The sequence below is a fragment of the Schistocerca serialis genome, chromosome 11 (genome assembly GCF_023864345.2).
Source record: "Schistocerca serialis cubense isolate TAMUIC-IGC-003099 chromosome 11, iqSchSeri2.2, whole genome shotgun sequence".
In the NCBI taxonomy this organism is placed as follows: Eukaryota; Metazoa; Arthropoda; class Insecta; order Orthoptera; family Acrididae; genus Schistocerca; species Schistocerca serialis.
This window is the reverse complement of record NC_064648.1, coordinates 53,740,318-53,767,175: the sequence shown is the minus strand read 5'-3', so window position 1 is coordinate 53,767,175 and position 26,858 is coordinate 53,740,318. Positions and strand designations below refer to the sequence as shown.

At 41.4% G+C, this 26,858-nt stretch overlaps 1 protein-coding gene across 1 annotated transcript in view; it reads left to right on the top strand.

The window, feature by feature from the left end:
* LOC126427304 (zinc finger protein 679-like) overlaps nucleotides 1-26,858 on the top strand; it is a 105,775-nt gene that overhangs the window by 56,647 nt on the left and 22,270 nt on the right. The window contains exon 6 of the mRNA XM_050089611.1: nucleotides 16,428-16,465. Within this exon, the coding sequence (XP_049945568.1) occupies nucleotides 16,428-16,465 (38 nt within the window). The remainder of the gene's footprint in view (nucleotides 1-16,427; nucleotides 16,466-26,858) is intronic.

Here is a 26,858-nt window from a genome sequence, read left to right as displayed (position 1 = left end):
CCGCTGCACTTCCAATGCCACATGTCGAGACTGCGGATGTCCACTGCATCCAGATACGCCCTGTGTGCCCCTTCTCACTTGTATCAGCTACGGAAAGCAGCACTCCCCCGGCGCGCCAGACTGCACAGTACTCCAAAAGGAGTGGAAAATCATGAAGTACAAGACCCTGGACAGATTGACTTACCAAGAAGCTGAATGTAAATTTGAACGATTACAACCCATATGGTTGACGTCGACATATGCTGCAGCTACATTACCATCGCCATCACAAGTACCTAGTTTAGGAGCAAGCCCCCCCCCCCCCTCCTTCCCAAATGCAGGGGACATCAGTCCCCACCAACCAGCCAGAGAAGCAACAGCCTCCTCTGGCTCATCTTGTGTGGAAGCGGTCGCTTGGGACTCTCTCTCCCAAGGTCTCCACTAATGCTACAGCGGACACTCGCCAGTGGCTAAAGGAGCCAAAAGCTGCTGGTCAAAGAGCTGCACGGTCTTCCTCCATGCCTGAAGCTACTTCAGAGAAGTCCTCTCAGCAAGCCCCTAAAGAAAAGTGACAGGGCAAACAAAAAAAAAGAAGTCTGCTAAGAAAGAGAACCCTCAGGTGGCCTCAACACCACTACTAGCTACCAGTTCTATACCTGCAGATGAGGTGGAGATCTCAGCATCTACTGAGGACCTCGATCTCACTTGATGCCTCATCCACAATAGGAATGGATACAAATACTCAATCGGTGGTAGCAGATGATGCTGATGTGTAACCTGCCTCCTTGCATGCTTGATGCCTTCCCAGCCTCACAATAACCTCATCCTTCAGTGGAACAGCAGCGGCTTTTTCCACCACCCGACTGATCTACAGCAAATGTTAAGTTTACACCTGCTTTCTGCATTGCCCTCCAGGAAATCTGGTTCCTGGCAATGCGGACCCCTGCCCTTCATGGCTATAGGGGGTATTACAAGAACTGTAGCAACTATAATAGTGCGTCAGGTGGAGTTCTTGTCTATGGCCTGAACTCAGTATGCAGTTAACCTGTGCCCCTTCAAACCACTCTTGAAACTGTGGCTGTCAGGATAAGGACAAAGCAGGAAATAACTGCCTGCAACATATATCATCATCCGGATGGTGCAGTACCCCTGAAAGCATTGGCTGCACTGATTCATCAACTCCCTAAACCTTTCCTACTTATGGGAGATTTTATCGTCCATAACCCCTTGTGGGGTGGCACTATGCTTACTGGTCAAGTTAGAGATGTCGAAACTCGACCTCTGCCTCTTAAATAGTAGGGGCCCCTACACGTTTCAGTGTGGCTCATGGCACTTACTCGGCCATTGCTTTATCCCTCTGCATCCCAGGACTTCTCCCATCTGTCCACTGGAGAGCCCGTGATGCGTTGTGTGGTAGTGACCACTTCCCCATCTTCCTCTCACTCCCCCAGCACCATTCCCCCCCAGATGTCTACCAAGATGGTCTTTAAACAATGCAGACTGGAAGCTTTCGCCTCTGCTGTCACCATTGAAACTCCATCACATGGTACCATCAATGTGGTAGTTGAGCAGGTCACTAGAACGGTCGTTTCTTTGACAGAATTAACGATCCCTTGTTCTTTATAGTGCTCCAGCGAAAACCTTGGTGGTCGCCAGAAATCGTTAAGGCCATTAAAGAGCATTGACAAGCTCTACAGTGACGTAAGTGACACTCTTCTCTAGCACAGTTAATAGCTTTGGAAGGGCTCATCCTCGCATTCTCCAACTTATAAAAAGACGGAAACAGGCATGTTGGGAGAGGTACGTCTCGACCATTGGTGCCATATGTCACCTTCCTAACTCTGGAAGAAGATCGGACATGTATGTGCGTACCAGACCACGACAAGTGTTACTGGCACTAACATCAGTTGTTTGTTATCTACCGACACAAAGGCAATTGCCGAGCACTACGGTTGAGCCTCTGCACCCTCAAATGGCAGATGGAAAGGAAAGCACTCTAGTTCACTGAATGTCACATTGAACCCTATAGTGCTCGATTTACAGAGTGGGAGTTTCTCAGCGCCCTTGCACATTGCCCAGACACAGCTCCTGGGCCAGATCAGATCCACAGTCAGATGATGAAACATCTATTGTTTGACTAAAAGTGCCATCTCGTTATCATCTTCAACTGGATCTGGTGCGATGGCATCTTTCCATCGCAATGGTGGGAGAGCACCATTATTCCAGTGCTCAAACCGGTAAAAACCCACTTGATGTGGATAGCTATTGGCCCATCAGCCTCACCAACGTTCTTTTTAAGCTGTTAGAATGTATGGTAAGTCGACAGTTGTGTTGGGTCCTGGAGTCATGTGGCCTACTGGCTCCATGCCAGGACAGTTTCCGCCAGGGTCACTACCATTGATAATCTAGTTTCCCTTGAGTCTGCCATCTGAACAGCCTTTTCCAGACGCTAACACCTGGTTGCTGTCTTTTTTGATTTATGAAAAGCTTAAGACACGACCTGGCGAAATCATATCATTGCCACATTATATGAGTGGGGTCTCCAGAGCCCATGCTAGATTTTTATGCAAAATCTCCTATCGATCTGTACTGTCCGTGTCCAAGTTGCTGCCTCCCGCAGTTTGCCCCACATTCAGGAGAATGGGGTCCTGCAGGACTCTGTATTGAGTGTATATCTATTTTTAGTGGCCATTAACTGCCTTGCAGCAACTGTCAGGCCATCAGTCTCGCCTTCTCTGTACACAGATGACTTATGCATTTCATGCAGCTCCTCCAGTACTGGTGTTGCTGAGCAGTGCCTACAGGGAACCATTCGCAAGGTGCAGTCATGGGGTCTAGCCCACAGGTTCTGGTTTCCAGCTGCGAAGTTGTGTGTCATGCCCTTCTGTCGGTGTCGTACCATTCATCCGGAGCCAGAACTTTACCTTAAGGATGATCCACTCACTGTAATGGAGACATATCGATTCTTAGACTGGATTTCAACACGTGATTGACGTGGCTTTCTCATCTTGGTCAGCTGAAGTGGAACTGCTGGCAGCACTTCAATGCCCTCTGGTGCCTGAGCAACCCCAACTGGGGTGCAGATCGCACTAAGCTGCTGCAGCTCTATAGAGCCCTTGTTCAATCTCGTCTTGACTATGGGAAACTGGTTTATTGTTTGGTGGCGCCCTCAGCGATATGTTTACTCTACCCGGTTGACTGGTAACAGGAGGTTTCAGGACGAGTCCAGTGACCAGGTCGGAATCCCTCCATTGAAGGGTAGACATGCACAACTGCTCGCCAGGTATGTTGCACACATTCATAGTTCTCCAGAGCATCCACATTACCATCTCCTTATCCCATACACGGTATTTCATCTCCTGCATTGGAGGCCCAGATCAGGGCTTATGACTGCAGTTCGCAACTGATCTTGTCTGTCTGGAGTCCTTGCTTTTACCACCTATGCTCAAGGTCCATTCATGTACACCTCCATGGTGTACACCGAAGCTGAAGCTTTGCCTGGACCATTCACAGGTTGCTAATGGATGAGTTAACTCTGCAGCTCTCGGCTGTCACTTCCTCTCGATTCTTGACAAGTACCGGACCGTGAAGTGGTTTACTCGGACTGCTCCATGGGTGATGGTCACATTGTCTTTGCATATGTTCATGGAGAGCATACTGAACAGCACTCCTTGTCAAATGGCTGCAGTGTTTGGACTGCAAGGCTAGCAGCCATTTCTCGTGCTCTTGAGCACATCCAATGTGCCATAGCAAGTCGTTTCGTCTCTGTGCCGACTCCTTGAGCAGCCTACAAGCTATCGACCAGTGCTACCTGCACCATCGTTTGGTAGCGACCATCCAAGAATCCATCTATGCCCTTGAATGGTCCGGTCATTCCGTGTTGTTTGTGTGGACCCCAGGCCACATTGGAACCCCAGGAAGTGAACTTTCTGACAGGCTGGCCAAATGGGGTAAACGGAAACCACTTATGGAGGTCGGCATCTCTGTAACTGACCTGTGGTCATTATTACACCACAAGGTTTTTCAGGTTTGGGAGACCGAATGGCATAATCTCAGTATGCACAACAAACTCTGCGCCCTTAAGGAGACTACAAATGTGTAAAAGTCTCCATGCAATCCTGTCGCAGGGACTCTGTGGTTCTCTGCTGGCTCCGCATTGGCCATACATGCCCTAAATCGCTCCAGGCAAATGCCGGGATGGTTCCTTTGAAAGGGCACGGCCGACTTCCTTCCCTAATCCTATGAGACTGATGACCTTGCTGTCTGGTCTCCTCCTCCAAAACAAACCAAACCAAACAAATGCCGGCCATACATGGCTAACACATAGCTACTTCCTCTGTCGTGAGGACCCACGTCGGTGTCACTGTGGCTCACATATGACTGTCATCCACATCTTGCTGGACTGCTGACTTTTAACCACTCTACGGCAGACTTTTAACCTTCCTAGAATCCCACCTTCGGTGTTGGGTAACAATGTTTCAAACCGCAGATTTAATTTTAGGTTTTATTTGTGAGGGGGTTTCGTCATACAATCCAAGGGTGGGCATTTAGCCTTCTCTCTGAGGTCGCCACCCTCCCTCCATTGTAACTCTGTCGCACTTTCTTTGCATTTGTTTGTCTTCGTTGTCATCTTTTCCCTACATGTGCTCTTCTCGCCTTGTCTTTTTGGGGTGGACGTTTTAATGTGTTGCGGAGTGGCTGGCTCATCCTCATTTATTATTGTGATCAGCCAGCCCAGACTATATGCTCTATGGTTTTAATACCTTCTTCTGCTTTTCTTTGTGGCGTATGTTTTCCCCATTTTTTGTTCATTCCATTCATTTTCTTTTTAGGTGTGCTGCTGAGTGTTTTTGTACCTTGAGCCTTGCTTCCGTCAGGGAAAAAAGGGTCTGATGACCCTGTAGTTTGGTCCCTTTATACTCAAAACCAACCAACCAATCAAGTTTGCTCTTGTTACATTCCTTCCCGGATTTTCCATTGTTGTTGATCCAACATTGAAATTTGTCCCACAATTCTAAGACCATGAATAAAACTAACTGCAGTTCTGTCTTTATCAGTGATGAAAAGGTAGAAAACACACTGCTATATTTTTGAAAGAGAATGTGGAGTATGATAATTCAGTTGAATATTGGGTAGTAGTATTGACAGCATGATTCAGGACCGTGTGTGCAACACAGTAGTGTGTTCAAAAGAAGGATTCTAGGACATAAATATGTAAATTAAGTTAAGGCTGTACAGAGAATACCATGCCTTGATGCACAATGAAAAGGCAATTTACTCGATAAACTCTACGTAAATAGGTGTGCCAGGCAGACGAAAGGAAGGTAAGACAGACAGTACTTCATTGAAACAAGCTGCTTTCAAATATGAAGTCCAGTCAAAAGAAGTGTGTCAAAAAACATTGCTTGACATATTTTGCATCACCCAGCAATGAAAACTCTCTCTTCAACATAAACTGGAAAGTGGAGTGACCACTCCTGAAGATGGTTGAGGAAAATATTTGTGAAGCCCACATGTCATATCAAATGATGACAGGTCCCTGATTCAAGAACTCAGTTTGAGTTTCTCGAAGTAAGAATAAATCTTCGAAAGAATGTCTGTACCACAATCTCAATCTGTGCAGAAATTAATGATTCTGTATGATCAGAGCTTCAGATGAGATACAAATGCACAACATAGAACTTAGTTGTTATGCAAAAGCAGACTGAGCATACAAACTGCTAAAAAATAACACAGAAATGGCTACAAAGGAACAATATATATGTTACATGCGTGGACGTACAACACGTGGTACTTTGTCATAAATTGGCGCATTCCATGGTATTCTGCCAGAGACAGTTGCCGTCATATAATTTCATGGTTCATGACTTTGGTTCTTAACTAACACGGTAAATTTAGGGGATGGATCTGGTGCAAGGTGTGGTTCAGCCAAAATAGTTTCTTGTCTGATTAAATTTGTGATGCTTGAAAAAGGTATGGGACACAAACTAATTATATGGTCTGACCACCATGTTGGGCAGAACGATAACTGGAGAATTTTAGCACTTTATTTCTATCTGGTCAACTGCAAGTACTGTGTAGAAATACATAAAAAGTTTTTATGTTAGAGTGATAGTTTCCTGCCTTGTGACAGGAACTTTGCAGTGATTGAGGAAAGAAAGTGTCAAAAGTTATGGCTCCTTTAGAATGGAAGCATGCCATTGCTTAGGCCACTGTAGAACCGTCGAAGTTGACCATACAGGAGATGATGGAAGACAAGGGCATTGGATCTGTTGAGGTGGTTCTCAAAATGCCACCTACTTTGAAAATTACTGCTGTGCTCTGGTTGAAGCGATGCAGTGATGATCCTCAAGGCATAAGCAGTTTCATCCATGTGAAAGACATTGTATTGTGAAACATGTTTTTGAACACGAAGTAAAAGAAATTCTGTTGCATTTTGGTTTTTGGTTGCTCTACAATGGGTACTGAAACTTGTAAGGAGAAGAAAGGCAATCTATTGGATGTGACGAAATACGGGGAATCAAAATCCAGGCATTTTATGAAAACATTCAGTGTGCCAACTGAGTGTAATGTGCCAGCTTTGGGCTCAACTTCATAACAAACTCATGTTCTATTACTTATTTAAGACCAAAGCAATCAGTTTACTATAAATATTAGTTTGTATCGTGATATAATTTTTTTATTTAAAACTTTGAGACTCTAGGCAACCTTATAGTTCTAGTAGAGTGTGATATACAGCAATGCTGTATATCAGTTGCTATACACTGTTTTTCCATTTTAATAGTTATGTATTTTCTAAAACCTATCCTTAGTGCAATTTTAAAAAGCACAACCAACGATTTTCAACAGTCTGCATCTGCAAACAATAAATATCTGCTATTACATTTTTATTAACAGTTTTTGTCGATTTCCTAAAAACTTGGAAATATACCATACAGTGTTATTCATGCACATGCTTCATTTTGCTGTGATTATGTGCATCTATCAGGTGACACTAATTGAGAATATGATTGATTGGTACCTTCTTCCAACCACTAGGAAACTTCCATGGGCTCAGAGATGTTTGATATGCTGCTGTTAGAGAAGGAACACGTTTAGTGTAATATGAGTGGTACTGTACTGCCATCTCATATTGCCTGGGTGCCTTTTCACTATTAAGTGAGTACACAGTATAAAATCAATAAAAATTGATCATCTCAGAATCTGTCATTATGATGTTTATGCCGGTACTGTAAGGAGGAACTCCATTATGATATTCCACAATGAAATAGATTTGAAAGAGAAAATTGAATATTTGGCCTTGTGTCTGTTATCTTCAGTTTGTATGCCAATAGGGCAACTGATAGTGATTTCAGTCCAGCTACTGACACTGTGTGCTGATTGCTTACTGTGAAAATTCAATCAAGATGTGTAATGTTAATGCTTCGAAATTGGTCCTATGATGTACTCAGTTTCAGGGTAGTGAACAGAGCTGATTTCAGAATGTCTCTCTACAGTCCCTTGCATGGGTCAAGGCCATCTACCACTGAGTATCTACCCTGTTAAAACCACCTGCTGCCTGTCAGTCAAGCAACATCTAAAAGTATGAAGTTAGGCATATATTGTAATAGTTAATGTATACTTAAACAAGTTGTTTAAACGAATTTAAATGCAGTGACAACTAAATAAGGAACAGTGACAAAGTTAAGTTGAATGGTGTACTGTCAATGTAAGACACAAAAATAGAAATGGCCATCCTTAAAATCATTAAATTGAATTATATAGGATCACATAGCAAGGGTGAACACTTCAGATTGAAGATAATGCAGTTCAATTATGTGAATAATTGTGAATATTTGACAGATTCCCCAGTTACATAAGCTAATGTGAAATCGGAACTAAGTCCAGCTGGGTGTAATCATCAGTGATGCTGTGTCAGTATCAATCAAAGTTCCGTACAAAACAGATCTATCAGTTGCGCAAAGTGATAGTTCGTCAGTCACAAAAACATACAACAATTTAATGTAATGAGAAAATGCCAAAATCCTCATGTATTGCTCAAAATCTTATCATCCATACAATTTTAGAGAGCTGAAATGACACAACTGGTTGGCTGCCCAGAGACTTCGGTTCAACTACTGTCAAAACCTATGCAGACTTAACAGTAACAGCCCAGACTATGTGAGAAACACACATACATTACCAAAGACTATGAGGCACAGCAGCACTGTTTATTTAAAACCTCAAGAAACCATACCATGCTAGTCATTTTCAAAACATCTTACAAAACTTAATTAAAGTAAGTGATTGAAATTACATTGTTCTTATTGAAACTAATCAACTTGAAATAAACACCTTCCCATACTGGTCACTTTGGAAGCTTACCAAACATTCTAAGATAAATATTAACATTAAATATCAGTGAAAACATGATAAACAGCCATCATATGCAACTGTTAAAATAAGTCAATACAAGGAAATATTACTATAGAAACGAGTTTGTCATATCAGATGAGATCATAATTTCCTGCTCATTTACATAGTGCTTTAATGTACTATGTAGCACATACCAAATTCGAAGTACAACCAGTTGAACTGGACCCATCTTGATCACACCGCTTAATAGTTAATTTGTCAAAAATACCTGAACACAAATCCACTAAGGATGATGTATTTAATTTGATTTTGGCAGAGAAGCTAAGGCAGCTTTTGTCTAACCTGGCACTGAAACAGTTTATTGTGCAGTATTGCTCGCTGTATATCTAGTAAAGCCAACTAGTGCCCTTAGATAGTGCAAGGAGTCTCTCTGCCCATTATTTGTTAGACACAATTTCTTCACTTCTAGTTGCACTGAAAATTCTGTCTCTTTGCTCTCCAATGTCATGCATTGGAACATTAGGTGTGATGCAGTTTCTTCACTCTCATCACAGATGCTACATTTATGGTCTTCTTCCATTATACCCATTGTATGTAGGTGTTTTTTTTTTTTAATTCCCATGACTGGTCATCAGTCCAAACATGAGTTCAATCTCTTTCCTCTTCGAGCCCAGGGTTACAGAGCATCTTTTAAAGCACAACTTTGGCATCGTTACCTTAGCATGTTTTTGCTTATAGACCTTGGTCTAGTATTCTATGTGCTTCTTCTAAGCCAGTTCCATAGTTCGTTTGATCATAGCATTGGTGATTATCAGAACAGGTACAGGTCCACTGAATGGAGTCTTTGCCCCCATCCTGGCCAACCTGTCAGCTTCTTTATTGCCACTGATCCCTGAGTGACCAAGGACCCATATTAAGTTTTTGCTATTGAATCTGCTAACTCCACCAAAGCCCTGTGACATTCTGCAATAATAATATATTGTGCTGCAGGAGCTCCCAATAATTTCAGGGCTACCTTGCTGTCTGAATAGATGTAGATGCTATGATCCTTGTAGCACCTATATATATTCTCCTCCACACACACCTTGATTGCAGTAATTTCAGCTTGGAATACCAAGGCCAGTTTTCCTAGAGAGATGATGCCCTCCAGTTTTGGCTGAACCCTGTACACCCCGCCCCCAGCGCCTTGGTCTGATTTTGACCCATCAGTGAACCAGACAGTGTCCTCTGCATGGTGTCAAACTGTTTTCCCACTGCTCCCTGCTTCCAATTATTGTATTGTAAGGCTTGTTGAAGCAGTTGGGAGTTGTTACATAGTCAGGCGGCATTTCTCAAGCCATTCCTATATTTTAGTGTGTGAGTCTGGATATCCAATGTGATCCAGTTTTTACCAGTTTTGAGTGTGTATGCACCAGCTGCTGCCTTCATCTTAACCCAAAGATGTAGTGGAGGCATGTCCAGCATGACTTACATCCCAGTGGTTGGTGTGCTACTAATTCTGCCTGTTGTGGCAAAGCAGGCCAGTTTGTGCACCTTAGCAAGCTCCTTAGCTGCAGCCTGCTGTTGTACATTCTTCCACGACACTACGGCCCCATAGGAGATCCTAAGTCTAACCACTGTTGTGTGTGTCCAGTGCATACATCAGGATCTTAGGCCCCAGTTTTTGCCACAAGGCCTTCTGGTACTCACTAGAGTACAATTCGCCGTGGAGCAGATGCTATTAATGTGAAGGGTCCATGTTAGTTTCTCATCTAAGATTATCTCTAGATATTTCACTATCCCCTTCACAGATAGAGTTTTATCAAAAAGCACTAGATGTCCTTCTTCGTGATTGGTACCACAACAGTCTTGTTAGGATTAACGTTTAGGTCCTATGTAATGTACCAGTCTTGCACAATGTCCAGTGCACCTTGTGCCATATTCCTAACCTTGTCAGCAAATTTGCCAGGTATTACTATGACAAGGTCATCTGCGTATCCATGGCAAAAGCATTGTCTGTAATTTAGTTCCTCAATGAGTTCGTTCTCCAGTAGATTCCACAATAAAGTGGACAAAACTCCTGGACAACCTCTAGTGGTGGTAATTACTATTTTTTCATTCATCATGTGGCCTCTACCCTCCTTCCACTAAGCATGGCCCTAGTCCACCTACATATAGTGGTCACTAGGTCATGCACCTCTGTTGACCTAACCATGGAATCAAAGGTTGTGTTACTAAAAGCCCCCTTGACGCCCAGGAAGATGCAGAGGGCTGTTTCTTGAAAGGAAAGTGCTTTCTCCACCCTCCCAACAAATAGTTGGAGAGCTGTCTCACTTGATTTACCTGGTTATGTGTGTTAGTTTGAATGTAGAGGAGCCCTAGTTAGCCTCCTCTCCCCAGCATGTACATTAACTCGACTGATTGGTCTCATATCCGTGGCCTTCGTATGATCAATTCTCCCTGGCTTTGGAATAAAGACAACCTTCACTGTCCTCCAGGCATTGGGAATGACTCCCACTGCTAGGCTAACCCGGAATAACGTGCAGAGGACTCTCATAAGATTGTCTCCTATTTGTTTTAAGAGAGCTGGAAAGATTCCATCTGGACCAGGTGACTTGACCAATTAGAATGTTGCCACCGCCCATTGGATTTTACTGAAATTGACACACTCCTTGGCTGATTCCCAGTCCTCTCTTTGAGTGCCTGAGAACCATTGTCTTTCAGGGGTCGCATTCTGCTCTATGTTATCCGCCAGAGCATATTGAGGAAAATGAGTTTTGAGGAGCAGTTCCAGTGTCTCATGTGCTGTCTCTGTATTTTCCCCATCGTCCTTCCTCAATTAACCTCCTGGATTAGTTGGTACTCTGGTGAGGATTTTGTGAAGCCAGGCTTGAGATAAGCACCTTCCCATGCTGGTCACTTTAGAACCTTAAGAAACATTCTGAGATAAATATTACATTAATTATCAGTGAAATCATGATAAATTGCCATCATATGCAACTGTTACAGTAATTAAGTACAAGGAAATATTTCTATACAAACAAACGTGTCATTTCAGGTAAGATTGTAATTTCCTGTTCATTTACATGGTGCTTTAGGTTACTACGTAGCACTTACCAAGTTTGAATTACAACCAATTGAACTTGACACATCTTGATCACACTGCATAATAGTTAATTTGTCAAAAAAGTATCTAATACACATTTGATAAGGATAAGGGTGTAGTGTAAAATATGCTGTCTTTTGGTGTATGGAATTGTGGAGTACATTTAGCTCTGGTCAAATTAATTGAGTAGTTCTAATCAAATTGTAGATACCCTGGATCCAGTTGAGTTCCAGTCAAACTATGTATTCACTGTACAGTTTGATGTATTGTTTATGCTTGTGGCAGTTTTGGCTTACATGTAGTACTATTTAGCATTATTGTAATCAGTGTTTATGAAATTAATTAATGAAAAACTATACAGGGCTCTATTTAACTCCTGAAGTTGGGCTGCACAGTTTGAAATAGTACTGTTGAATTCAATTTTAGTGTTTTTCTATATAATATTTGTGAATAATATTTTACAGCAGGAAAGTGACAAATTAGCAGTTGGCTATGCATCTGATTTTTTGAGAGATCAGTCAGCAGAGTTAGAATATTTGATTTGTTGCATCCTTTGTTTATTGCTGTCCCTCACTAATTTTGGCTCCATTCGTCTTTTGTTTGTCAATGAGTTTATGATTATGTTTAAATGTGTGACAAAAATTCTACTTGCCATCATAGCACTGACCTTGGGAAAGTCCTAAAATTGCTTAAAGATTCAAGTGCAAAAGTTACATGAATGTGAATTTAAATACTGCCTCACAGTTGTCGGCCTTTTCTCACAGGAAAGTAACCCCAATGGATAGTAGGTTAAGGGCATTTCTCTTGACTTAAAAGGAACGTAGTTCACCATAGCAAAATATTAAATGTATAGATTTTCATGTTTCAATGTTAAATGGGAAATGTTCAGTGTCAATCAATCCTGTGCATTTGATGGTAGATTCACATTACTATCTCACGTATAATATTTGAAAGTTTGAATGCATGACAGATTTTCAGTTACCTTCATTATTTGTTCAAATTAATTTCCAGTGGTGCTTACAAAGACTTGATACCATATATTGCAGTTTATAAAATTGATTTGTTTCTTCAAAAAACTGCCTCCAAAATTGAGGTGTGTTACACTCAAATTTAATATAACAAGTCCAGTGTTCCAGTCAAAATTGCCGGTTGCCTTAAAAATGGCCATATATTCAATGCTGCAGGAAATCTATTTCTATCTAGTAACATTGGATTCAATTGGCAGAAGACATGCACCAGTGCAACGAACATGTTACATGGATTCACAAGTTTTGTTGAGATGTTTCTGTTGGAACACCAGCTGATTGCGTACAAATCATTCTGTCCTTCCTCCTCTCTCTTCAGGGATGACCTGACCTTGGCTTATTGGTTACTGTTGTTTCATGTTTTTGCTATTGACTGTGCACACTTGTTTGTGGTTGTGATATGCCATAGTCCCTAGAAGTACTCCCAATCTTGAAGACATGCAAAACAGCTTGTCTCACATCAAGCGAGTGTTCTGTTTTGCTATACTTCTAGTTCTCTGCAAGTAAACAATCACTGGGTGAATACCTCAGTCATAGTAGTTACTGGATACCATACCATCAAGGCAAGTTACAAACTTTCGAGCTAAAGGAATACATACGTACATTGTTATTGTATGATCGTATTTGTTCACTAGATATGTAACCACAGCAGTGTGCAGCTCTTGATGGAGTGACATTTGAATGCATTGCTCTTTTTTGACTGCATGCAAGCAGTACTAACAGCATAACAACACCACTGCAAAATATTTCTGATCACTACTGTAGCCTAACAAAACACTCCAAATACTGTTATCTGCATATTTGCAGACACTCTTTGAGCTGCTTGCTGCAACTTGTTTGCAGTACATATACGATTGCTATGCTTTACTGAGAAAGTACTACAAATATGGAACAATTTCTTTTCCTGATCAATTACAGGCCAGCTAAGGTTTTACATTTATTTATGCTACTCCTCCTTCTGTACACGTTTTTCTTTCCACGCACCTGACGTTCAGTTTCTATCTTGTCTTTTTGGAACTGTTATGCTGTGGAGAATTTACCAACTCAATCCTGTTTCTGTATTTGGTTTGGTTTTAAATATCTTGCTAATTTATACAAGTTTCTTGTAGGTCTTTGTGCACTCTTGTAAGGCATTGAGATTTTTTAATGGTTTTAGTACTGCTACAGAGTTTTCTTTTCAGTATGCTAAGACTCATTAACCTTGTATGCCAAATTTTGTCTCCAGTTATTTTCCTACATATTTATCTATACTTCTGTATTGTTTCTGAATTTAAATGTTTGTGGTGGTATTCTGTTTCCTAATATCTTTTCTTTTTCGTGATTTTCACTATCTTTTGTTGATTCTAAAATTAGTATTTGTGATACAGATGTGTATTCTGTGTGATACAGACGTGTATTTTGGCCAAATGACTACTTTGCAAGTTGGAGGTTCTGCAATTTTGGAGAATGAATTTTTACTATAAACATCTTCTGTTAACTGAAATGCAGAGTCCATCTTTTATAGTCTTCCTCTTGTGGTTCCATTTTCCCCACCATTTGGCTACATGACTTCTCATAGATCCTTAAATTTGTCTTCCCCTGACCCTCCCACACTTCGTATTTGATAGGGATGTTGCAGTGCTGTAGTTACTCATTACTGCTTCACTGCTGCTTATCAGAGGAGACGACTAGTCATGCTTTTCCCACTGTTTTTCTTTCTCTCTGTTCTGTGGTTTCTCTACATTGTCAGCATTACTAAATTATCTACAAAAGTTGAACAAACAATTTTGAAATTATCAGTTTCCTAACCAAGTAGTATTCAACTTCTGGTAGTAGATTCTGAGAACAGCTCCATCTGTTCAATATTCACTTTTCTAGTATAGTCTGAAAGAAGAATGGAGTTAGTACATTGCCTTGGCTATAGTCTGTTCTTATCTCAAATGAGGCTGTAGTTCTTTTAAGAAGACCCGTGTTGTCTTCTGTATTTCAGATTCTTTAAGAATTTTTAAATAAAACAGTCTTGCTTTATAGTCATAGGCCTTCTAAAATGTTACAGATGTATTCCAATTGTATTTTGCTCCTTTAGTCCTCTATCAATTTGGCCTTCACAGGACCATCCTGTCCTAAGCCATCTCTGATATATGTTGTATTTTAGAATTCTGCTGTTGTCTCCTTGAACTTTTCATGGAATTTCATTGAATCTTATGTGAACATGGTTATCAGTTATTCTAGGCCAGGAATCTTACTTTTATTATTCAGTGGTAATGGTCAATTTCAACAGATATCTATGTCTGACTCTGGAATTCATCATCTTTTCGGAATTGTGCTTTGTTACTGGCACACAAGCTGTCTGATATTCTCAAATCATATTATTGTTGCCCTCGTATCTTTTTAGTGGTGTATGCTAAATGTCTTTTTCTTTGCAGTTTTCCTTTTTTCTTACATCTAGTGAGGCAGACATTCATAAAGGAAAACATTTTCTACCAGGGCTGATATGGAATGTACTTATTCAAAATTAATTTGGCAGTTGTACAATTCTCAAGTGGTAGCTCAGTGTGATGTCTGAATCCTTTATAATTCCTTTTGAGGTAATACTTTTGTGTTAACCATGTTTACAAATTCCATTTTCTTTACAAGATGGGAGTCTTTGTAATCTGTATGCCTAGAAATTGGTAGTACTTCATGTACTAATTTCTATCAAAGTCATGTCATACTGCACTTCTTAATATCCAGTCCCCAAGCACTAGGCATGACATTTAATAACACTGACTTAGTTCATAGTAAGCTGTCACTTGAGAATGGCATAACAGTCAAAATTCCAGTTGTGAATAAATTCATTTAATAGCAGTTTGGGCAGATAATGTTCTCATCTCCATTCTGTGCCAGTCTGAGGATAAAAGTTAAATAAAATCTGTATGTTTTCCTCTGGAACTTCATCAGATGCTTCTCAACATTGTTCTGAGGACTGTTTTACCTTCTGCATTGTTATCCTGATCTATTGGTGCATGTGCATTAATTATTGTGTACCTCTCACCTAAATATTGAATTATTCCAGGGAGAGAGACTTCTGGAGGTAATGAAAAATTTGGATTTTGGATTGTTTGGGGGAAGAGGCCAAACAGCGAGGTCATTGGTCTAATTGGATTAGGAAAGGATGGGGAAGGAAGTCGGCCATGCCCTTTCAATGGAACCATCCCGGCATTTGCCTGGAGTGATTTAGGGAAATCATGGAAAACCTAAATCCGAATGGTCGGGTGTGGGATTGAACCGTTGTCCTCCCAAAAAATTTGGTACCATTTGGAACATAATTGCCATTTATGAATGCAGAGCCTAGTTCTGTAGTAGTGTTCTCTGTGAAGAATCTACAGTTCTCTGATTGTGGTATTTCTTCATCTGTGAATGTGATATTTTGTAATACCAATTTTAACTTGTCCATTTACAATGTGTGAAACTATTTTGAGTTTGCCAATATTTATTATTGTTTGTATATTTAATGGTCCAAGCCTGTATGTAGTTCTGGTTGTGAACTTAAGGTTGGGTTTAGGAGTCACTCCTCACCTCTGCAAGTTGGTCTGGGCTGCCCAGAGCACAAAGGTCCAAATGTGTCACTTACGATGATGGATTCATCTGTCAGTGCATGGCAGTTTTCATAACAGAAAAAAAGTGAAAGAAAACTTTACACAAAGTGTAAGTGCATAACAGATTAAAGATGTTATTGGTCACTTTCCTTTGTGAAGTGTCTAGTAGGAAGTATGGCTACAACCAAATTACTGGCTTGTGTAGTTATTTACAGTACTGAAGACAGTGAGAAAATGGAGAATGAATTCTTACTAAGATTCTGTTTCATTAACTGCAACAGTTTATCATGTCCTCTTAAATGATATTTTCAAGCCTAACTTGCAGCATTTTGTGGACCAATCACATGTTGGTGGGCGTTAATAGAATTCTATGTATTTACTGTCTCATCAGTTGTAAATCACTGGCCATTTCTTCAAATATTTCAGGTGGAAACCTCAATAAGATGTGCATCTGATAGTGCAAGGTAAGTCTTCATAATTCACTGCAGAACTTTTTCAGAAATATAAATTTTTGGTTATTAATTGTGAGAGTACTTCAGTTATAAAATGCACTACTGTAATGATTCATTAATACTATTCTTTGCAACAACCGTTATGTGACTATTCCTAGATAAATAGAGCAAATGTCTGATATCCATACAGGAAAATAAAAGTTCAGGTGGCATATCAGCAGTTGTATTGTGTTTAATGCAGAATGTCACATGAAATCACTTAAATTCAACAGATTCATCTTGATGGGCACAAGCTAATATCATACTGCAGTAGAACAAGTTAGAAGAAAGGGTGAATGGCTATATATCCAAAAATTGGAGCTGATTCCCAGCCTTTCAGATTAATGAATATAGTGTTGAACACCTCTCTCAATTCGGTGCCACAGTGGTGCTCAGGTAATGCACAAGCTTGTAGTGGTTTACAGACCACCATCAAGAAGAAACATAAGTAGCTGGTGCCTCTTTCAGTAAGGCTGTGGAGACTTAACTGGTGAATCCTCATTCTCTTTGTTTCTCCTTCGTCCTGGTGTGTCCCTGAAGGCTGTCCCATTCGTCAGACACATTACAGGTGACAAGGTAATGCATAATTGGCAGCTCCAGGTCAACAGGTAGGGTTCTCGTACCCTCTGATACAGATCAGGCCCAGAAGGGTGAGTGACTGAGCTGTTACCTTCCCAAATGCCAATTGGTCCCTCTGTCAGGAGTTTGGGGGGTGTGACCTGAGGTGCGAACAATCATTTACGGTGGGTGAATCCCCCTCTGAGGGGATTCCCAGTTGGAAAGAGCATGCCATTGGAAATGTTGGCAATCATGGGGGATTCTTTTGCAATGTATCAATCACCATCTTAGCGTGTGTCTACTAAACATAAACATAAACAAAATGAAGCTATAGATTTGAAGGCCCTCCCAAATGCACCTTGGTTCCTCATGGTGTCACATACTGAAGAGGGTCATTTCTTTGCTACAGTTAATGCATGCCTTATTCTGGAAGGTGTTGCAGTTGGAGACTCTGTGAAATTTTTCTCATTTATGATAAAGATGGATGCAGACTTAATGCCCACATGCACTAAAAAAAAAATAGTTCAAATGTCTCTGAGCACTATGGGACTTAACATCTATGGTCTTCAGTCCCCTAGAACTTAGAACTACTTAAACGTAACTAACCTAAGGGCAGCACACAACACCCAGTCATCACGAGGCAGAGAAAATCCCTGACCCCGCCGGGAATCGAACCCGGGAACCCGGGCGCAGGAAGCGAGAACGCTACTGCACGACCATGAGCTGTGGACCCACATGCACTCATTTTCTACCATTTGCTCGAGTAGTTTTTGCCTCAAAGATTAAGGGAGGCTGTGAAGTAATCACAGTCCAACCATACATTCCAAACCAGATGCGTTCGTACAAGTGTCAACATTATAATAAAACGTGTATCCAGTCAAAACATGGCCAAGTGTGTTACTTTTGGCATAGATGCTCAGGAGGGCAGCTGTTCGCCTCCTCTCTGCTGTATCAATTGTAATCCTGTGAATGTCCCAAGTGTCTTAATGAGCAAGCATCCAGGAGATCTGATTGAAGGCCATTAAACCCCACCCTGTCACTTGAAATTGTTAGCTAGTCAAAATCCGTGCATTTTTCATCTGGCATTTACAGTACCATTTTTGCTATGCCGTGCATAACGGAGGATATGCCCACGAGGACTTCCAACTTCAAGTCAGTGTTGCAGCAGTGAAATCACACAGGTCACAATAGCATCCCTGTCTTTTACTACAGCTACACAACAAGCAATCAGATCTTTACATTTGGTGGCGGAATCACGTGCTACACAACTATCAGGCTGAAAGGACAAAAGCAATACTCCTGCAAAGACTTTCTACAGCTAAAAACATACTCTTCATCCGTCAACTAGAAAGTTCTAAGAACTTTAACAAAAACAAATGGTCTTCTCCTTCCCTGACTTGGAGATCCACTTCAGTGGTGTTGGCATATGTACCCTTACCTGGCTGACCTCCATTTTGCTGGTGCCCACTGCCTACTGATTTTCTGCTGTGGAATTCAGACTGACCCAGGGAGAGTGCCAATATGTTTGTAGATCTCATGGAACAGGATTCTTCAGCCTCTTCCCCCTGTAACAGTGGATTTTTGAAGGCTTGCACTCAGCAGCCACCAAGGTGACTAATCTTCATTTGTTCCCTCTTCCCCAATCCCCATTATGACTTCTGCAATGGAAAATTCATGGCATTAGATCCCAGGAGGGATTACAGCTGCTCTTGGAATTGCAGTGTCCGCTTGTTTTCTGCTTCCAAGAAAAAAAATTATCCTCACAACCCATTTGATGTTTCATGTTTCTTTCTGGTCCTCTGTGACCTTTACCTCCAAGGACAGCATTCCACCTCATGTGGGAGCCATGCTGACCATCCATCTCATTAAACATGCGACTGCTAGCTGTTGCAGTCAGCATTGCCCTTCCTCATTTCACCTTTTCTCTTTGCAACATCTGCACCTCTCCATCATTTGCTGTTACCAAGTCGGACTTACCCTAGCTCATTTGGTCAGCTCCCTCACTCCTTTTTGCTGCTTGGCAACTTCACTGCCCACCATCTGCTTTGGGGCTCTTAGAGAACCTGTCCAAGAGGTTCCCTCTTAGCTGACCTTCTGAATCATCTCTTACCACTACAGCACCCACGTTCCTTTCAGATTCCATGCACATTTCTTACCATTTGGACTTCTCGTTCTGCACTGTCCAGCTCACCTGTCATCTTTGGAATGTGTGTTCTTATAGGACAACTATCCAAGGATTTCCACCCAATAATCCCCAAACAGCTTTTAGAGTTTAGCCGAGAGACAAAATCCAATAATAAGTTAACTTGGCAATACAACTTAAGATCATTTACAAAAACCTTTAAGAATGATGACAGTTGGCACCTTAAATATGGAAAACATTAAGAGCAGCAATAAACTAAAAAACATTAATAATAATGGCAACTTGGCACCATAAAATAAGAGAAATTTATTCTGCAAGAACAAATTACAATGGTGCTTCAAAAGATTTTACACCACAGACCAAGATCCAGTAATAAGTTAACTTGGCATTACAATTTAAAATCATTTATATAAAAGAACTTTGAGAAAGATAATGGCACTTGGCACCATAAAATAAAAGAAGCACAACACACAACCAATAAATATAATAACAAAATAATAATTTGATACAACCAAAGGGCAAGGGCAACTCCCAACACAATCACAGATGACCGAGCTCTCACACTTCAGAGCCTTCCCACTAGAAACGGTCCCCGAAATAAATGCTGAGAGCTCCCCAACATGCCTCCCACAACTGCCCATCACTTACGCATGTTGGTTATGTTTTGTAACACACGACAGATAATATCAACACAAGATAAAATTCAAAAATGGAATAACAATATAACATCCCGACAGCACATGATAACCACAGCGCCATTAACTCAGGCGCTCGTAACAGGTGCCAGAAGCCAACACACACAAATCTTAATAAACAAAACAATAAAAGCCAAGCACACATAAATAGTCAAACCACAGTCTTAGAAGTGCCTTAACAACACCAAACGCGACTATTCCACCATGTTAATAATAACACAGTAAGATAAAAATACGGAACATACCACTAAATGCTGTGACACAAACAAAATTGACGAGATCGTGTTGTTCAGGTCCCAGAAGACCATATATACTAAGCAGAAGTAATTCACTATGCGTATCCTGTCCAAAACCGCCTTCCTTAGGCAGACTTTACCTAACATGCCAAATGCCAAATATACCATACATGAACGCAACTCCGGGCAGGTAACAGGATCCACCTACATGAATTCCTTCAAAAAGGAACATACAGGCACCACCAAAGGTTACGCTGAGCAGACCGCGTGGGTAACGACCCACTCAGTGGTATAAACAAAAGATACTCCAGTTGAGCAAATAAATTAGTACGAATGAATATCGTAATGTGCCACACACACACACACACACACACACACACACACACACACACACACACACAGCATAAACTTCCAATAACGCCGTCCCACATCAGAATGAAGTTCAGAAACCGCAGCTGGAGCTTCCAGCGGAAAATCTGACGAGCCAACCGAGCTCACACCCTAACCTGACATACGACTCCAAAATTTAGCAACTGGTTGTCTCCAGGCCAGAGTATCACAGGACCCCACCGGACCTCCACATCGGACAGGCAGGCAGAACAAGTACCCCGACGCCAATTAATCACTACCGCATGGCCAGCACAGCAGCGAGTTGATCCGCCCCAGACCACTCTGCTCATATTGCGAGGTACAACCACCTTAGCGCTAGTCACCAGCAGGTCAGGCAGAGCGAACTTCACGTTCCGTGCAATATCCAGAAATCGACTACCCTCTCACTTTCCGCCAGCCACCACGAACAATAGCAAATCACCACCTGAGCCCCACCAGCACTAGAACAGCGAACTATAATCGATTATAGTGCGCGCTCAAAACAAGATCACATGATAGCGGCGCGCGCTGTATCAACCTGGAATGACCCATTCCCTCTGACACATATTCAAGTGATCATTTCCTGTGTGCATCCATGCACCGACTCCTACCCCACCTGAGTGCAAATCCAATTGGCAAATTTCTACATCTACATTATACTCCGCAAGCCACCCAACGGTGTGTGGCGGGGGGCACTTTACGTGCCACTGTCATTACCTCCCTTTCCTGTTCCAGTCACGTATGGTTCTCAGGAAGGACTGCCGGAAAGCCTCCGTGCGTGCTCGAATCTCTCTAATTTTACATTCGTGATCTCCTTGGGAGGTATAAGTAGGGGGAAGCAATAATATATTAGATACCTCATCCAGAAACGCACCCTTTTTGCGCTTCTGCTCGACGACCCTTCTTGAAAACTGGGGCTACTTGTGCTCTTTTCCAATCATTTGGAACCTTCCATTCCTCTAGAGACTTGCTGTACAGGGCTGTTAGAAAGGGGGCAAGTTCTTTCATGTACTCTGTGTAGAATCGAATTGGTATCTTGTCAGGTCCAGTGGACTTTCCTGTGTTGAATGATTTCAGTTGCTTTTCTATTCCTTGGACACTTATTTCGATGTCAGCTATACTTTCGTTCGTGCGAGGATTTAGAGAAGGAACTGCAGTGCGGTCTTCGTCTGTGAAACAGCTTTGGAAAAAGGAGTTTAGTATTTCAGCTTTACGTGTGTCATCCTCTGTTTCAATGCCATCATCATCCCAGAGTGTCAGGATATGCTTTTTCGATACACTTACTGATTTAACGTAAGACCAGAACTTCCTAGGGTTTTCTGTCAAATCGGTACATAGAATTTTACTTTCGAACTCACTGAACACTTCACGCATAGCCCTCCTTACGCTAACTTTGACATCCTAAGGCCGACTGGAGGCTATACCCCTCCCTCACGACCCTCACACAGCTGTGAAGACCACGTAAAGTATCTTCCAAATGTTATCCTTACCACCGAAGGATGTTCCATACCGTGCACTTCAAGTTTACTGTAGTGTGTCTTGGTCCCTGGTGGACTGAGGCATGCAGCGATATGATTCGCTTGGGGAGATACGCTCTCCACATTTTGAACCATCGTCCTGATACATCTGCTGGAGGGCTGGTATCTGTAGTCCGTACATGTGGGGCTTTATAAGCTGTCTGTCTTTCAAAACTTCCTCTAGTAAATGGGGCAAAGTGGTCTCAAGGTTTATATGGTTTGACTTGTCACACACATTTATCCACGAAAACGGGTTGCCTGAATGCTCGTCCTGGGTATCATTGTCTTTGCTATCCCAAGCAACCATATTATGGAATCACCCAACAGGCGTCTCAGCTCCCTTTTCGCCAAGGATTTTACACTCTGTTACAGTTCCACACAAACGTGTCTCCATGTGTGGCGTCTTCAGCGTCATTCCTATCTTCTTTTCTCGTGAAGCATGGACAGTGGCTTTCACTTTTCCACTGCCAAAACCTTTTGTATGAATATTTGGCTGCGTAATGCGTTTCTTACACCATCTTTACATCTTGCACCTTTCGTTCTTCCATTCATTGAAACTAGAAAATTCCTGTAGCTGATATCTGATAGGAAACTTACTTGGTCCTCCCATGTATTCTTACCTGGCTGTACATGGTACCCAGTTCCTCAGTGTCCTACATCTCATAAGTGGTACTTCCAGGGGAGCGGATCAGACCACCCTCCTCCATTTTTTTATCCCATGTCCATTCATAACTAGACTGTGGGTGTTTAGTTCATTCCTCTGCACTTCTGTTCATCATTTGCTGTCTTAACATACTCCACCATCATGGAATATGTTTCACCACTGGTGGCTTTTACGCGAGCCCGGTTGAGAGTCTATGCAGAATATGCTGAACAACTAGTCATACTGGCATGATGTCCTCAGTGGATAGGCATGCCGTTTCTCTTTGACGCCTGACCACTCATCTTATTCCCTCTTATTCCATGACTCCCTTATCTTCTAGTATGGGTCATGCCATTCATCTCAGTTACCTCGTGGAGTTCACTTTTGGCTTCTGCTTTGCAGCTTAATTTCACAGTACCTGCCACATTCCTGATGGTTGTGAACCCTTCGCCACCTTGGCTTCATGTAGCAGCCCATATTCATTGTGGACGTCATTTTCTTCACTTTTGTAAGCAAGACTCACTATAGGAAAAAACGCATAAATAATATGGACTAATCTGTTGTCGAGGTACAAAATTCATTACAATATTACACTCTACACGAATTGTACTGACTGGCAGTCGATTCACCAGTTGCTAACTCAAAAATTTTATCAGTATTATGCACCATCACTTGTCCCTCTGAGAAACCTAGTAGCCATCCTATTAAATATTTGTGACTGAAGTCCGCAATGTGTTTTGTTTCTATCTTTGATTTAAACATATTAACGTTTGCCTCCACCTCATACCTCAAATCCCTTAACAAAACGTTTCAAGTATACATATGAATTGTCAGTGTTGCAAGTGCCAAGAGGCATTGACACAACTTCCCAATTCTCTAGATGCAATTTATTATTAATTCAGTGACGTTAGCTATGCTTTCGTATGTTTCCAGCCAGTCAATGCTGTACATCGCTACCCCCTGCACATATATTGGAGGAAAGTAGTTTGCTTTCAATTTAAACCAATTAGGATTAGAGTGAACATAATTTCATCGCAGATTCAAATGACGTGGAGACTTGCATACTGCTTGTTTTTATGCAATTTTCAGGAAAAATATCATGCAGAAATATCCTCAGAGGTATGAACTGAAGTCATGGTAGCGTCGAACATTGTACATCAGCTGGTTCCTATTGGTCAAGTGACAACACAGTTCTTCAGGTGGCCTTAAATCACCAAGAGCTCCATACCCCAAACAACATCTAAATTGACAGTTCCATATTTCTTGGGTTTCCACATTGTCTTAGGCAATGTATCCTTTATAAACACGCTGTAAAATCTCGTGATTTTAAGTTTGTTGACGAGTTTAACCAGATCTGTGTTATTAATCCTTTCTTCCAGTATCATTGCTGTGGGCCTTTATGTACAACCAAAGCCATGTAAATATAGGCCTTTACCTATAGCAATGGCCTCCATGGTCATATTATGCCTTTCAGCTGCTTGTAATTACTTTTCGCTTTTTCGGGCGTTCTGTACTGCTTGAATTATATCAGCTCTCCTAGCTAATGAAATCAGTAGCTGACAGCCCAGCAAATGCAGGTATCAGAAACAGAATTATTCCACAAGCTGTCTTTGATTTTTGTAGGAATGTGGGCGTTTTACCACATCATTTCCTTCCTTCTTTCTGCCGAAAGGCACCGTTTGCAGCTTTCACCAATTTTTTAAATATCCCATAGGCTTTTCCTCTTCTTTAGTATACAGTGAACTGAATTCAGTAATGCTTGAAGGTTAGTCCAGTACCCCATTTAAGTTCGAGCAAACATTGCCGTATCAACCACATATTCAGAAATAGCTTGTGCTGCATGAATATCTGTTCCTTGACATACCTGTGTAGACTTATCAATGAATATTTGCTCTGCAATACGGTGATCTTTGTCTGTAGTGTAGACAATGATGTGCACTTTGTATACATTGTCCAATGCATTAAAGCCCTTATCACTATAAGCTAGGTGCTATTTTAGTTTTGTTCCAGCTCCACAGAAATTGTATCCAGAGATATACACTTCTGATGGCAGATTCTCGAGAATACCACGTCCGACTTTGTTGATACGTTTCATAGCACTCATGTCACACTACTGCATGGTTTCAGCTTTGCTTTTCGAATTACATAGCAAATTGTGGGTGTTCACTCAGCTGTTGAGCTTTGATGAGAAACTAAGCCATTTCATCAATGCCCTGTTCCTTTGACATCATATGACCTGCTCAATGAGGAACATAATGGGTTCAAAGCTTTCCTGTAATTCCTTTGTGACTTCAATAGGTTTGCTCTTAATTCTGTGGTGAATAATGCGATTATACTCGTCGATGATTTTTGGCTGTATGTTCAGCCATTTGCACATACATTGAAGATTAAATTGCTTCCACATTCCATTTTTGATGGTCCAGTTCAACCATTTGGCAATACTAGTTTCCAAATATGAGAATGTTGAGTAGTGGTTTATCCCACTTAACTCGAATTCTGCTTTGAAATATCTATCGTAAAATTCACTTCCATCATCTGTCTTCAAGGTTGATGGACAGTCGATTTAGTCCTGTCTGCAACAACTGTTCAGAAACCTCTCAAACCTCCTTCCCTGTCTTTACACTCAAAGGTAAGGCCCAAGCGAAATTGGAATATGTCTGTGACTGCGAGACGTACTTGACGCCATTATTTGATTGTAAGTAGTTTTGCATATCCAAGAGATCAGTCTGCCATGCATAATCCATTCCTCGTATTATCAGATATATTCTGCATGCAGGTCTGTAAAGCTCATGAACAACTCTCTCCACACTTACTCGACGATGCATAATTTTCGTAGCCCAGGTAAGATCGATAATATTTTGTTCATGTGATCTGCAATCTCTTCACCAGCTAAAGCTGTAAACAGTCGTAATCGATCTATGATTCCATTTAGTTACCATAATTTATATATTCTAGATGTAGACTGTTTAGTGTTTCAGGCTGAACTTCGGCTATTTTACCTGCACTAGGTGGAGCTGCTGATGCTGGTTCAGTTAAAATCCTGTATTTGTCGCTCTATGAGACTTCCATTCATCCTTTTGGGGTTTTACATGCGTTGGTCATATGTGATATTGAACCACGTGTTTTTCTAGTTTCAGGGTATATTTTTAACAGTCGACATTTTCAAAATTATTAACTGTAACAGCCTAGGAAATCTTTCAGATTCCTTGTTCCCAATTCTTATAGCCTTCTTGCTTAAACATATTGAGTGCTTACCTAACAAATACGGTTTTGCCCTGATGACCTCATATGTTCTTTCTTAACTCGGCACTCCTCCTCCTCCTCCTCCCCCTCCTGTTTCTGGTTTCATCCATAGTCCATGACAGCTCTTTCAGCCTGTCAGTTACTGGCTGAAATGTTACTGAGGGACACTGGTCTCATTGCAGTTGACCTAACTTTCACGAAAGTAACTTCTGTCAAATTGTCTTCCACACCCCAGTTTTTAACATTACACTCCTTTGACAACATGCTGCTGCATACTCATCCATTTTTGAGACAGTTTACAACTTACGTATATTCTGAGACAGTCGGTGGTGATGGGCGTGAAGTGCCTTAGCTATCACATTCTTGTTCCACATATGCGTTGGTTTTACATTGACTCCTTCAATTTTCTCGTTGACGCACAGGTCATATTGTTGAATTTGTGCAATCAACACCTCACCATTCATAGCACCTTCCTTGACAAGACATTCAGTTCCATTACTTTAGTGTTGATTACCTCCATTTTTTGTCGAACGCACGTGCTTTGCATCCTCTGAATGAATGTGCAACACGTGTAAATTTGTACATAGTGTACAATATACTGACAGGTGCGTTTTGGTGCATTGCCTTTTTGAAGAATGATTTTGAAGTTTTGACTCTCATTCAGTTTAGTAGTTTGATCTGTAACCAGCAAGCTATACTGAGAGTTACTCCAGCAATCCTCGCATATAACGAATTCATTGAGTGGCATGTCAGTTCCTACATGTACTTGGAAAATATGCTTTAAATTCAGATTGTCCTGTTCGATTGTTATAAGGTTGGTGTACCCCGGACCAACAGCTTTGGTATGCTTAAGTATGTCTCACTCAAATAAATTATATTCACTTCCATGTGCCGAGCTAAGCAGAAATGTCGGCGGATATCCTGATTTTCCACAGAGATGTTGCCAAAAATGAATATGCTGT